At 31.6% G+C, this 13092-nt stretch overlaps 1 protein-coding gene across 1 annotated transcript in view; it reads right to left on the bottom strand.

Moving 5' to 3' along the window:
* Positions 1–5008: 5008 nt before the first annotated feature.
* Positions 5009–13092, bottom strand: part of LOC129806955 (uncharacterized) — a 71758-nt gene continuing 63674 nt past the window's right edge. The window contains exons 3-4 of the mRNA XM_055855833.1: positions 11245–11679; positions 5009–8794 (exon numbers count right to left, since the gene is read on the bottom strand). Coding sequence (XP_055711808.1) covers positions 8270–8794; positions 11245–11679 — 960 coding nt within the window. The 3' untranslated portion in view covers positions 5009–8269. The remainder of the gene's footprint in view (positions 8795–11244; positions 11680–13092) is intronic.

Raw genomic sequence — 13092 nt, forward strand, 5'->3', positions numbered from 1 at the left:
GAAATCCAATATACTCCCACTCCCACAATCCTTCAGCTCTTGAAGTACTTTTAGTCCCCAGAACATCAATTTTCAGGGAATTTTATTCAAAGTATGTTCCCTAATGTACACTGTACCCGTTTTTGTATGTATATCTGGGTAATTACGGTGCCCTGAAATGTTTATGCTGCTGTTCTCGTTAAAATTTGCCATATGCACGTTTTTGGTCAATCACCCAACAACAGTCTTTAATACCAACAAAGAATATACATCAGAGAGATAGCCAGAAAAGATAAATTTCATTAGGTAAATATACACAAACAATATACTCATTATAGTTCTCATTTATTATTCTTAATATTAATTTATCCTGTTTAATGTCTATATTTCTTGTCATAGAATACGCTTTGCACTTCTTTAGATCAATAGATTTTTAAATTTGACAAATATTTTTAAATAAACAAGAAAACAATCTTTGTAATATACTATGTGGAAAATATTTGAAAGGAATCCTGTTTATATTATCATAATTCTTACCAACTAATCACATAACATCCATAAGACCATGATTTAAAAAACTTTTGATTTTTAATTATATTTTTAATTTCTCAGTTCATTTTCATATTTTACAAAAAGTTCACAATGAAATATAGAACAACTATAAAGACCAATCAATAATTGCAGAGAAACTGAATTTAAAGGAATTCAATCCTCGTCGAAGATTTTAATTAAAATGCACTTCTGAAGTTAAAATATCGCGCCTTCATTATTACAGAGACACAACTGAATAACACTAAAAAGCGCAAGGGAACAACTCAAAGAAATAAAAATACTTTAAGGATATATTATGAGTTTTATATAAAATTTAAGCCCCTTCCTTTTTAAGAAGCCTTAGAAGAATTTTGAACATTATGTAAGCCCTGATGGGGCTCAACTTAATAAAATTACAAACTCATAGAGGGTAATTGGAGAACTATAGGTACCACCAATTTTTCACCTTCATCTGAGTGAGTGAACATGCCACGGTGACTGATGATCACTCACTAAAGACTGAGGACAGTTACCTAACAGTAATAGCCCCAAAGCAATTTTTCATCATCCATAAGAATGGTAGGGATTGGGCGTGTCAAATAATTAGGCGAATTAGGATTGGTGGGCTACAGCCGTCAACTTGGGTTGACATGTGTCAAATAGGCCGTACGCTCCACAATTATTATTAAAATGGATTTATTTTATATAAATAACATTTCAGATGGTTGAAAGATTTGCAGGTAAAATTAAGAATTCTAAATTTTATTTTTGTCCCGACCAAACAGACGTGATATGATCAGGCCACGAGAAAGTTGAATTGAAGATGATACCAAGATTTTCGACTTGATCAATAAAGGGGACAATATCTCCGCTAAGATACGAGGGATAGGGTAAGATGAGATAATTGGGAATCAAGTCTATTTTGGAATTTTAAGATTTACTCACTACTGTTTCAAATGGTCAAATAGAGAAAGAAAACCATGAAGAAGTACAAGACGTTACAGTCGAGAGTACTTCTTTGTGTTTTTTTTCTTTCGCCATCTAAAACTGTTAGAAAATCTCACATTTGCAAATTAAACATTACTCAAAATTACCCCATAAAGTACGAAGTAGAAAGTAGTGATTTTTTAGAGATGAAGGTAGCTTGAGACTTTTTGGGATTCAAAATCAAGCCATTTGAAGATGACTAGTGTTCAGTACTAGAAGGGTTTGAATTTAAAAGTATGTTGAGGATTGGATGGATCACCTTCAATGTAAATTCGTAGGTCATCTGTTGAGATGAAAAATCTATTACGTAATACTGAGGTCAAATGATTAATAAACAGGTTCAAGAAAACCCTGGCCAATGCTTTTATTAAAGGAACAAGATGGAGAAACATCTTTACGTAATTTTACTATATTTTTTTTTAGACAACGGAATCCTGACACTTTATAATTGCCATATTGAAGTAAAAAAGATTTTAATAAAATAGACTCCGAGTCTTTCTGGAGTGCCCCTCTAGTTCTTACAATGCCTTTTGTCTTTTTAATCTGCCAAAATTTGCGTTAATTCTTTTAATTTTCTCAGATACTTTCTGGGGCGCCTCTCTAGTTTTTAAAATGCATTTTGTCCTTATAATTCTGCAAAATTTCGCGTTGAAATTAAAGAAAAAACTTTTGATTTTACCAAAAACTTTCTGGGACGCCCTCTGGTTCTTAAGTTGCATTTTGTTCTTATAATCTACCAAAATTTCACTTTGAAATAAATAAAAACTTTTAATTTTTTCACGAGACTTTCTAGGGCGCTCCTCTTGCTCCTAAAATGCATTTTGTCCTTATCTATCAAAACTTCATGTTCAAGTAAAGAAAAAGCTTTTTTAATTCCCTCACTTTCTGGGGCTTCCAAATTCTAAAGGCTTTCTTGGTGCCCATAAAGCTCTCAAAAAATATTTTGTCCTTATATTTTTGCAAGATTGCGTTTTGAAATAAAAAGAGACAATTTAAATTCCTTCAGGTGCTTTTTGGGGTGCCTAATTTCTTGCAGACCTTTCTTGGCTTTTCTTCTTCTGAAACGCATTTTGTCCTTATATTCTTTCAAAATTTCGAGTTAAAATACACAAAAAATACTTCAAAATATTAAATTAAAATTGTGCTGAAAATACGCATAGCTCAAGTATAAGATGGTTCAGATTGTATATAAAACTGGTACTTCTCAGATATTGTGCATGAAATCTGCATAGCTCAAGCATAAAACGGTTTATATTGTGCTGAAAATGCGCACAGCTCTTAAACATAAAACGATTAAGATTAAGAAAACTGTTAAAAATTTACATTCAATTTTGTTTGAGCTATACAGGACTATGCTCAATTTTATCCATTTTATTCTTGAGCTGTGCTCAGCTGTACCGGTTTTGACGAGCACCATCTGTTTTAAGAAGTCTAACCGCTGTTCATGTTTTCAGCACAATCATAACCATTTCATGCTTAAGCTGTGCATGTTTTCAAAACAATCCTAATCAAAATTTTGATTTTTTACTGTTGATCAACATTGAGTACTACATTCTTTGAAAAGGAGAGCTTCCACTTTTGCGTTTAACTTTTATTAAAAATAATTAAAATTTCACTACATTTTCAAAATTTAACCTATTAAACTCAAAATTAAAAGTTAATTTTTTTTTTCAATGAATACAGTACTCAATGATACTGATAAATAGTTAAAAAATTAAAATTTTTAAGGATTGGGTTTTTCAGAAAAACCATTTTCATGTTTTTTTCAAAAAAAATGTTAAAATACTATTACAAAAAAAGACATGAATATATAATCCAAAATTCAGTAAATAGTTTTAAACAGAACAAAATTATTTTTCAAATAAAAAAATCTTAACCCGTTCTCGAGATAGAGCACTTTAAAATTTCATTAAAACTCACAAGCACGAGACGCCATCTGTGATACCCTTTATCTGGGCCAAGAATTTTTTGTTTTGGCAAAAAGGAAAAAAAATGTGTATATACTGAATGTATACAAAGATAAATAATTTTAGACAAAACGTAAAGGTTTTAAGTTGAATACGAAAATAAATAATATAGGTTAAACACGTATTTTTTGGTGATGTTTCCACCCCCCCACCCCCCCGCTCGAAGAATTTTTACCGTGGTAAGACATTTATGCGGCTCACCCCCCGGATAAGTGTTTAGATACGCCACTGAGTACAAACAATTTTTAGTCAAGAAAATTCAGAGGTAGAATATTGAGAGCCTTTGTGAAATCTAGAAAAAACTAAAATCACAAAACGATCACGATCGATAGCTAGAGAGATGTCATGATGAACCTTGAGAAGGGCCGACGTAGTACTGTGACCTGTTCGGAAGCCCGATTAAAAGTCACAAAATAGACTGGGAGATTTGTTAATAAAGAAGGATTTCAAAAAGCTTTTAAAAGAATAGGAAGAAGAGTAATAGACTCAAAATCAGAAGGAGATTTGGCATTGGAAGTCTTGGGAATCGGAACAATAAGAACACTTTCCAAGTATCCAGAATAGTTGTAACCACTAGAGTTTTATGTTAATTTGGTGTTTTTTTTTATCTCAAGTTTTATAGTGTTTTTGAAAGGAACAAACACCTCTGTAATACCGAAGGTGCGAAATGTAGAATTCACTTAAACGCCTCAAAGTAGATTATATGTATAACGGAAACTTCACTGAAGCGTCATTGAAACATGAATTTCCCTCAGAACTAGCAGGAGGTTGCACAGCATGACACTTGTAAAGCAACATAAAGGAATATTACTATATAATAAACACACTTTTGTTCTTTTTGTATCACTTAAAGCAATTTGAGCTTAACAATATGCGTAATGTTTTAATCTGGGAAACAAAAATTCTTAGAATACAAAAAAAAAGACTCAAAAATTAATAAAAATAATTATTTTTTTTATTTTATTTTATTAGAATTTTTATTCTTCCATGGATGTTAAATTCAAAAGCCATAAATGAAAAAAGAAAAATATTTTCCTAGTGCTTTCTGAGGACTCATTCCGAAAGGGGGAAAAACAGCACAATAAACAGATTTGTGCCAGGCGGAACGATGAAAAAGGAAGCTACAAACCTCCAAACAGTGGTTGCATCTCAAAATAGCAAAATAGAATCATAAAACTCAGATATATTTTGGCAGAATATTCATTTTTTAAGTGATTCTCCTAAAATGATATCAGTTTTTTTTGCTGTGAGTCTTTTCATCATATGACACCCTCAGAATGTCGATCATTTTCCTTTGAGGTTCCTTTTGGTCAATTCTTTCGCTGCTACTAGAATCACTTAAATGTGTCACTCGCTCCATAAAAAAAAGGTTTCACCCAAAAATATGAATTCACAGAATATTTTACCACTTCCACAGCCATGGGAAAACTCGTTAATTTTACCCACATAGAAAGTTCTTATGGTGAGGATTTGAGGATTCTAAAATTATCCAGAAATTTTTTGGGTTAAAGGAAGGCCCTTGAGGCAATAAAACACCCACAAAATAATTTTCAATTTAACTCTAAATTCTGTATTTTATTTTCAGATTTATATCAATAATATATAAAATATTATATGTTAGATTCCTCATTTAAACTCTAATTTGCTTGTTTTTCTTTTCTCTCGACATTTCTTTGGCTAACACTGTTCTCCTTTATAAAGTGTTATAAATATTCTTACAACATTGGGACTTTTAGCTAAAATATTCATTTTGAGTTACAATTGATAGAATTTAACTACATTTTACGATATATATTGTAATATAAATTATCTGTGGTATATTTCTTAGAAGAGAATGTGGAAATTGAAACACCGAGAATTTTTCTTTTTAAACTTTTCTGTCATCGGTAAATGATTCCAGGAACAGAAAATTTCTCTCTTTGAATACTTTAAATTAAATGGAAAAGAAAATGTAGATTTTTTTAATTTAAAAAGAGAAGAAAAAAATTTTCTATAATATTTAAATAGCTTGAAAGCTAAGAGTTTCATGTCACAAGATTTTCTTCTTTTCTAAGAATTCATAAAAGTTCTCAAAGGCAGTCTTTGACGGAAGAAAGTTTTAAAATATTCTTCTTCCACGAAGCTTTTTTGCAATGTTTTTTCCCGTTATGACAAAGTTCTTTAGAAAAACGATAAAATAAGATGCAAGTTTTAAGTTTCTCTCCACAGTCAATTTAAATTGTAGAGCTTTCAATAATTTACTCTAATTTAATAATTTCAATATGACAGATTTAAATAAACATCGAGTAAATGAGCAGTAAAAAATTAAATAAAAACAGTATTTTATTAAAAGTGGTAATTAAAAAATAGAATTTGATCAGTAATAAATAAAACATAGTCAAAAAAATAAAAATCGGTCAGCAAAAAAATTAAAATGAACAGTAAAATAATAAAACTGAGCAGTAAAAATATTCAATTTGGTCAGTAAAAGTCGAAAAGTAGTTGGCAAAAATTAAAAAATATCATTAAAAAAATAAAATTTTGTTAATAAATTTAAAAAAAAACTGATCAGTAAAAAACAAAGATCAGTAAAATTTAAAAATAATCAGTTTATGATAAAATATGATCAATAAAAAATAAAGTTGGTTCAATGTTCATCTTTAATTTTTTACTGGCCATAGGGGAAGTGTGCCAAATTTCGGCTAGCTTCTAATTTCGGCCACTTTGAGTGTAATTTTGGCCATGGAAATAAATTAATTAAAATTATGTATGTTATCTTCGAATAGTCAATGAATTCATTTTGCTTTTAAATATTTATTCATTTTAGGATGTATTAACACAAAGAACGTTAAATTTTAGGTATGCTTTGAATTTAAATTGCGTTGTAAAAACTCAGTGTGGAAAGAGTCTTACAAAAAATGTGACAGATCGATTGCGTTTCTAGCAGTTTTACGATTTGTGGTGATGTGCAGAAGGTTTTCCTTCGGCGTTTTTTATGAAAATCGATTAGTTTTCATTATAGATTGTTTCTGTTTATGTTAATAGTGAATCAATTTTTAAATTTCGGGTGAAATTTCCCAACTGGATCCTGTATTTCGCGTAAAAGGTATATACTTTGTGGGCGTCTTTCCGGTGAGGTAGAGTTGACTATTCCGGCAACATCTTTTGCTTTCCTAAATTTCTTATTCATTTTGTGTTTTTTTTTTCAATTTCTGAGTTCTACAATGCACAGAGAAAAAAACCATCGCTTCTATGAAAAAGATGATGTGGAAAAGGCCTTGGAAGAGTTCAGGAAGGAAAAATTGCTACGGAAATCTGCGCGTAAATTTGAGAAGCTACTCTTCAGGTCTTTAGGATAAATTACACGGAAGATCTCAGGGCTTGTGGGTCATATAAACGTATTAAACTAAATATTAACGTATATTAACGTTTGACGTTTTGAAATTTTTTATCCGTTGCGTCACAAAAGGTGGTCAAAAAAAAGGTGGCCGGTATTTCACTCACTGGCCGGAATACTACTCAAAGCAATGTCCATATTATTATTAATTTTTCAATATTTTAAGAAGTGATTTAAAGAAAACAAAGATGATAAACTAGTTTTCAAGGTTCCACACAATCTTCCCGAAAAGGAAGTAACAAAAAACATAAATATGAATTAAAAATATTGCATTTCAAACTTAGGACGACTTCGGTGCTTATATGCAACTATGCCGAAATTTGGCACACTTACCCTATGTATTTTCTTTCAGACCACTTTTTGTTTTTTACTGGTCATTTTTAGTTTATTGTTGACGAATTTTAAATTTTTATTGGCCACGTTTTATTTTTTGCTGATATTTTTTTTTTGATTTTTTACTGACTATAGTTTTCTGTTTATTTATTTTTTTTTGCTTTGTGTTTTTCTAACCACATTTTAATTTTTAACTGATTAGCTTGAACATTTCTACTGATCGATGTGACGTTTTTGTTGCTAAGTTTCAACTTTTTACTGACCAACTTTTACTTTTTGCTGAGAAATTTTTACTCTTACTGACTACTACTCTTACTCTTACTCTTACTGATCATTTCGAATAATTTGCTGATCAAATTAAATTGTTTGTTCTATCAGTTTAAGCTTTTCACTGCTCATTTATTTTTCCCAAATAAATATTTTTGCAAAATTTTCCGATTCAGTATATACTTTAATTGTATGCTGCAATAACTTTAAAATGCTTTAAAACTTTAAAGAAAATTAAAATTCATTAAAATCAATCCCTGAATTTTATTCATTAATTCCACATAAATTGAACATTGCAAATGCAATTACAGAATCAGAATTAAATCAGGATCAAAATGCAATTTTATTGCTCTATCAATAAAAATTCATCAATTCACATGAAATTATTTTATTCCGCAAGAATTGGAGCAATTTCCCGGACAATTTAACCACAAACGTATGGCATAAAATTGGTCCGAAGTTGAAAAAACTCTCGGTGTGATTCCACAAAGTTATTGTGGGCAGTATGCGAAACTTTATACATTAATCAAAATGATTACTAATTATGCCTCGAATGCTACACGAAAAATATATTTGATATGAATGTGACTAGTATTTTGGTCTTTTTTTATATATTGATTCTCAGCTGCGATGCCAGTGTATTTGGTGCAAAATAGTTGCCCATAAAACATCTTCAAAAAAATAAATTTAAATGCTCTGTGATCTTGAAATTAATGGAATAAACTTGTGCGTACAAAAAATACTTTCTTTTATATTGGAAGGTATAATGTACAATGTTTTAGGTGGATTATTGTGATATTCCTCGCTAAATGAGCAATAGATTAGTTATTTAGATATATACGAAATTTCCATAGGATCGGCTCTTTGTCTGACCACGTCGTTGTCCATTGGTCGTTTTCATATTGATGTCCAGGAGCTTTTTGTCTACACCTAGCGATGAAAATGAATGACATACCGTCCTAATTTCCCTGATATTGTATACCGGATGATATGTTAATGATGGTGATGGATGAGCAGAGGCACTAATGGTAGCCTTATCTCTTGATGGAGCTTTGTTGCAATATTCGCACGATTTAAAATTATTCTTGCACATTCTGCACATTCTCTTCTCCCCATCATCCTGACTTTTTGCATCTGATTTAACTTCTGGCTCTGTCCTCGGCGCCGGAGCATCTGCAGTTAGGGATGGATTACTTTCCTGAATTGGGGGCAGTATCTGCCGACGACGTGGATAATTTGGATTGCGGCGCACGAGAAAATGACACGTTTCACCGCGTTGTTGCCGTTGCACCTGTGCTCGCAGTGGTAAATCATCTGGATGCAATTTTCTCTGGTACTCCTGATTTGGGCACACCTGCAACATTGCCAAGTAAACACAATCAGCAGTTGCTCAAAATTTTGTCACATATTTATAATCTCAATTTGGGCTTTATTAGGGGTTTCTCATAAATTTGCACAATCGATCCATGCAACACTTCATTTAACTTTCTCACTCCGAAGGTTTACTTTCTGCCACCAATAAATCCCCCAAAGCCACTGGACTTGGGGCATCAGCTTGAATTTCTTAATTGCATGAGTAAATATTGATATGACCTAATCAAGGATATCTGTGGTTAACATCTGTGAGACGTAGGTTTATTGAATTGGGATTAGACATGCTAAATAAAAGTGTTGAAACCAGAACGAATTGAATATTGCAGATATTGCCTTATTTCGTCAAATTCGATAGAAATTAATTAGTACAGCACTTATATCACAGCATTAACTGTTCCGCGATTTTTTAATCAATGCATTTTATTTTCATTTTTTAAAACGAAGAAACATTCAAATATACTAATTTTTTCTATAAGTGAAAGCTTAGAAAAATTATAATAATCTCCTCATTCTGAGTTTAATATACCTAAAGTCAAGATAAAAGATTCAATATTTTGAATTTAAAACCTCATAACTCTTCATTAGGTCACATAATAATTTTCAGTGAAGTTTTAAAATGTGATCTCTCTTAAAATTAAAGAAAGCTTTAATATCTAAGATAATCAATTTTTTATGGATTTGTTTTAATTTTTTAATATGAACTACCTTATTTTACGTAGGGTGGCGGCATTACTAATGGCCATAGTCTATACTTGTGGCCACATCGCAAATACTTTCATTTATTTCCCACAAATTAACTTTGAAGAACCACAAAATTAGGAATATTTGATGTACTATCATTAAAATAAAATTTGAAATTGATTAACTTTAATATTTCGGTACGATACTACTCAATTTATGTAAAATATTTCACTGATGCGGATGACGATTAAAAATACGTCAAATTGTTAAGAAATTTACTAGCGATCTCAAAATTTTTAACAACTAAATTTTGTATCTTCAATCGAAAATATTTAGTACTATTTTTCAAAACTTCTTTGCTTAATAACTATATGTCCTTTTACTATTAAAATTTAATAAAATTTTTAACAATAAATATGAAATTTAGATGAGGCCATAAGTTATAACGAAATTGCTAGGATTACGGACTTTTGGCCACGATATTTGACGTGTGGCGCCCTCACACCTTATGTGCAACTATTTTGATTTGGAGAAATGTCAATTGTATTGTTTTTATTCAATAGTTCAGTGTCTTCTGGAAAACATCTGATGAAATATAAGGTAAGTGATGAAATTGTAATATAAAATTGTTTAAAAAGAAATGTGGAGTATAATCTGATTTCAAGATCACTCGAGAGTTGCACATTTATCTCATGAATTTGTATTTTGTTACAGATAACCTAATTTTTCTTTTTTCTCTGTTTTAGGATAATTATATCAGTAATAAATAAATAAATAGAAACCAAAAAGAGCCTCAATATTCAACTCACAGTTATTGAGAGGCATTGATAATGGAATGACTGCGACCAGAGTATTTTAGGTGCATCAGATTCCTCTCACAACTCTCCTCAATGAAGTCTCCGGGAAGAGACCGGAAGAAACAACCGATCATGGATGCTTTCACAATGCTCTTAGAAAAGGATAGAGAGAATTATGGGGTGGGTTTTTCATGCAGTCAAATGTGGATTTTTCGTCATGAAAAACGGATTGTTGGTCTCAGTGAAAAGAAGAGAGAAAAACAATTAATAGTGCAATGATAAAATCATAAATAAAAACTATAAAAACTTAACAAGAGGAATAATAAAAACCTTTCAAACTACTTAAAATCTTTGTTTTTTCTTTTGCACTTGAAATACTTTATTTCTAGGATAATTTTGCATAATTTTACATTATGGCCATAAGTCATTCCACGAGCGGCCATATGTGTGTAAAAGTGGTCACAAGTTATGAATTTTGCATTGTTGGAAAAGTAACACTTTTTCTGAAGCTTAAGGCAATTTCCTACTAAATTCACCTGGATATATCGAAAGGAGGTAGATTGAAGAAAGTACAGTTAAAATTTTATCTTATTTGGTCAAAAAGAAAAGAAGCTGTTAGCAAATATGTCCTTAATGTGGCCATAAGTAATGCCGCTACCCTACCTATGTTTTACTTATTGACTTAAAATTCATCGAAATTCAAGAAATTAAAGACTTTTAAATTATTTAAAATAAATGCCAATATTATTATTTATAAACCGCTTGATTGAACAGGTAAGCAACGAGAATTTCTATATGATTGATCTTGTAGATCAATAAATGTTTTTTACAGTGAAACATTATGTGAATAATCAAGATATTTCTTCAATTATTTATAGTTCTTCTGATACTGGAATTTTTGCAAAAAATGATTTCTGAAGAAAGGAAGTAAGAGAGTGAACAATAATCTTACCTCGTAGAGTGAGAATTGCTCAACTGGTTCTGCGGAATTGTACGTGGTTAGGAGAAGTCCCAGCAGTTCGTCAGACGTGGTCTCTTCGGAGATGAGGAGACTTTTGTACTGCGACAGTGGCTGCAGGGCCGAAGTGTGGACTCGCACGAGACCACCAGCCTTGAGCTGGAGGCAGAATCGTGAGTCACCCTTGGGATGACACGCTTGTAAGATTGCCGGACGAGCCTCATCATCCAGCACCAGGAGTGTTTTCACACCAGCCCTACGCACTGTGACCTCCATGGACAGATAAAAGAGCCTTGGATCTTTGTGTCGAATCTTACACCGTCTCAGCACCTGACTCACAATTTCGCGACTTGTGGTATCCCATTGGATGCCCAATGTTTTATACTCAATATCAATCTTCAGGCATGTTGTGAATATTTTTATCGTTGTCTGCAAATAGAAGCAAAAAAAAAAAATAGATTGAAAGGAAATTGTGAAAATAAATCAAATTCCTTATATTTATTCACACTCTCCATCTTATCGAAGAGATTCTTCCGCTCATGTGTTTATAAGTTCTCGGGAACACGTGCAATTTAATTCATTTCCTCTCCAAGAACTTGGAGGAAAAAACAGGCCCATCGAGGACTAGAAATTGACAAGTTGCTATTCAACACGATTGCTCTCTATAGTGCTTCCTTCCCCAACTCTCAGTCAACAACGAAAGAAAAGAGTGAACGAGTTGGTTAAGTGCAAAAACTGGGTAAACAGACATATTTCAAGACTCAAAATAGCCCCATTTACCCCAAAAAAAATCTCCAAGTACCATCCAACAGTGACAATACCCGGGACACTCATAAAAGTTTATTAAAATCGGTATCATTTGGATGTAACTGATGTGCTAAAGTGCGGCGAAAAGTCCTGCCTAAAAGGCCTTAGGCAGAAAGTACCACAGATTGTGGTACAAATTTCGTCAAATTTTGTCTCCCAAAAAAGAGCCTTATCAAACTTCTAAATCACACCTATACCAATTCTCAGGCAATTTAATTAAAAGCACGATTATCCTGCCTAACAATTTAGACATGAGTTCTCAGGAGTATGAATGAAAATGGAGAGGCAACCAGTATCATTACACGTGATATTGATCCGGAAAATTAAAAGCCACAGAGGAATGAAATTGCTCAACTCCAAGGATAACCCATAATACTAAGATGAATTTACAGGTAATATTAACGCCTTAAGAGGAAATTATGCCTCGAGAGCAATAAAGAAATTATTTTTTTCCTTCTTACTTAAATATGTTCTAAATAGTTCCTTCTATAAATAGAAAATAAATAATTTAGAAAGTAGGGGAGACTGGGGCAAATTTTGTCAAAACGAAAATTTCAATATTCACTATTTTCTAAAATAAAAGAGACTGAGGCTTGAAATTTTTATTATAGATAGTCTTCATGAACCTTCTTAAACTAACAAAGTTTCAAGAGATTCGAGGAAGGATTATGTAAAATAAAAAATAGTGAAATTCTGATAAGAGAATATTTTTTAAGATAGAGAAAAATTATCTTTGACAAAGTTGTAGAGGAATAAATTTCCTATAAAAATATGTCTATTTGAAATTTTTAACATTTGCGAGATTAAAACGCCACAAATTATCCGAAGACTGACAAAATTTGCCCCAGCAATTTTGAAAATCTCCACAAAATCGACTTTTAGAAAATGATTCTAAAATCACATTTCTCTCGAGATAGAGAAAAATAGTCTTCTGCTATGTTGTAGAGCAGTAAATTTCCTATAAGAATATGCTCATTATAAACCGTTTAAGTTTTCTCAGAGCTCTTGAAAGAAATAAATATGCGTTTTGACAAG

The sequence above is a fragment of the Phlebotomus papatasi genome, chromosome 3 (genome assembly GCF_024763615.1).
Source record: "Phlebotomus papatasi isolate M1 chromosome 3, Ppap_2.1, whole genome shotgun sequence".
NCBI lineage: Eukaryota > Metazoa > Arthropoda > Insecta > Diptera > Psychodidae > Phlebotomus > Phlebotomus papatasi.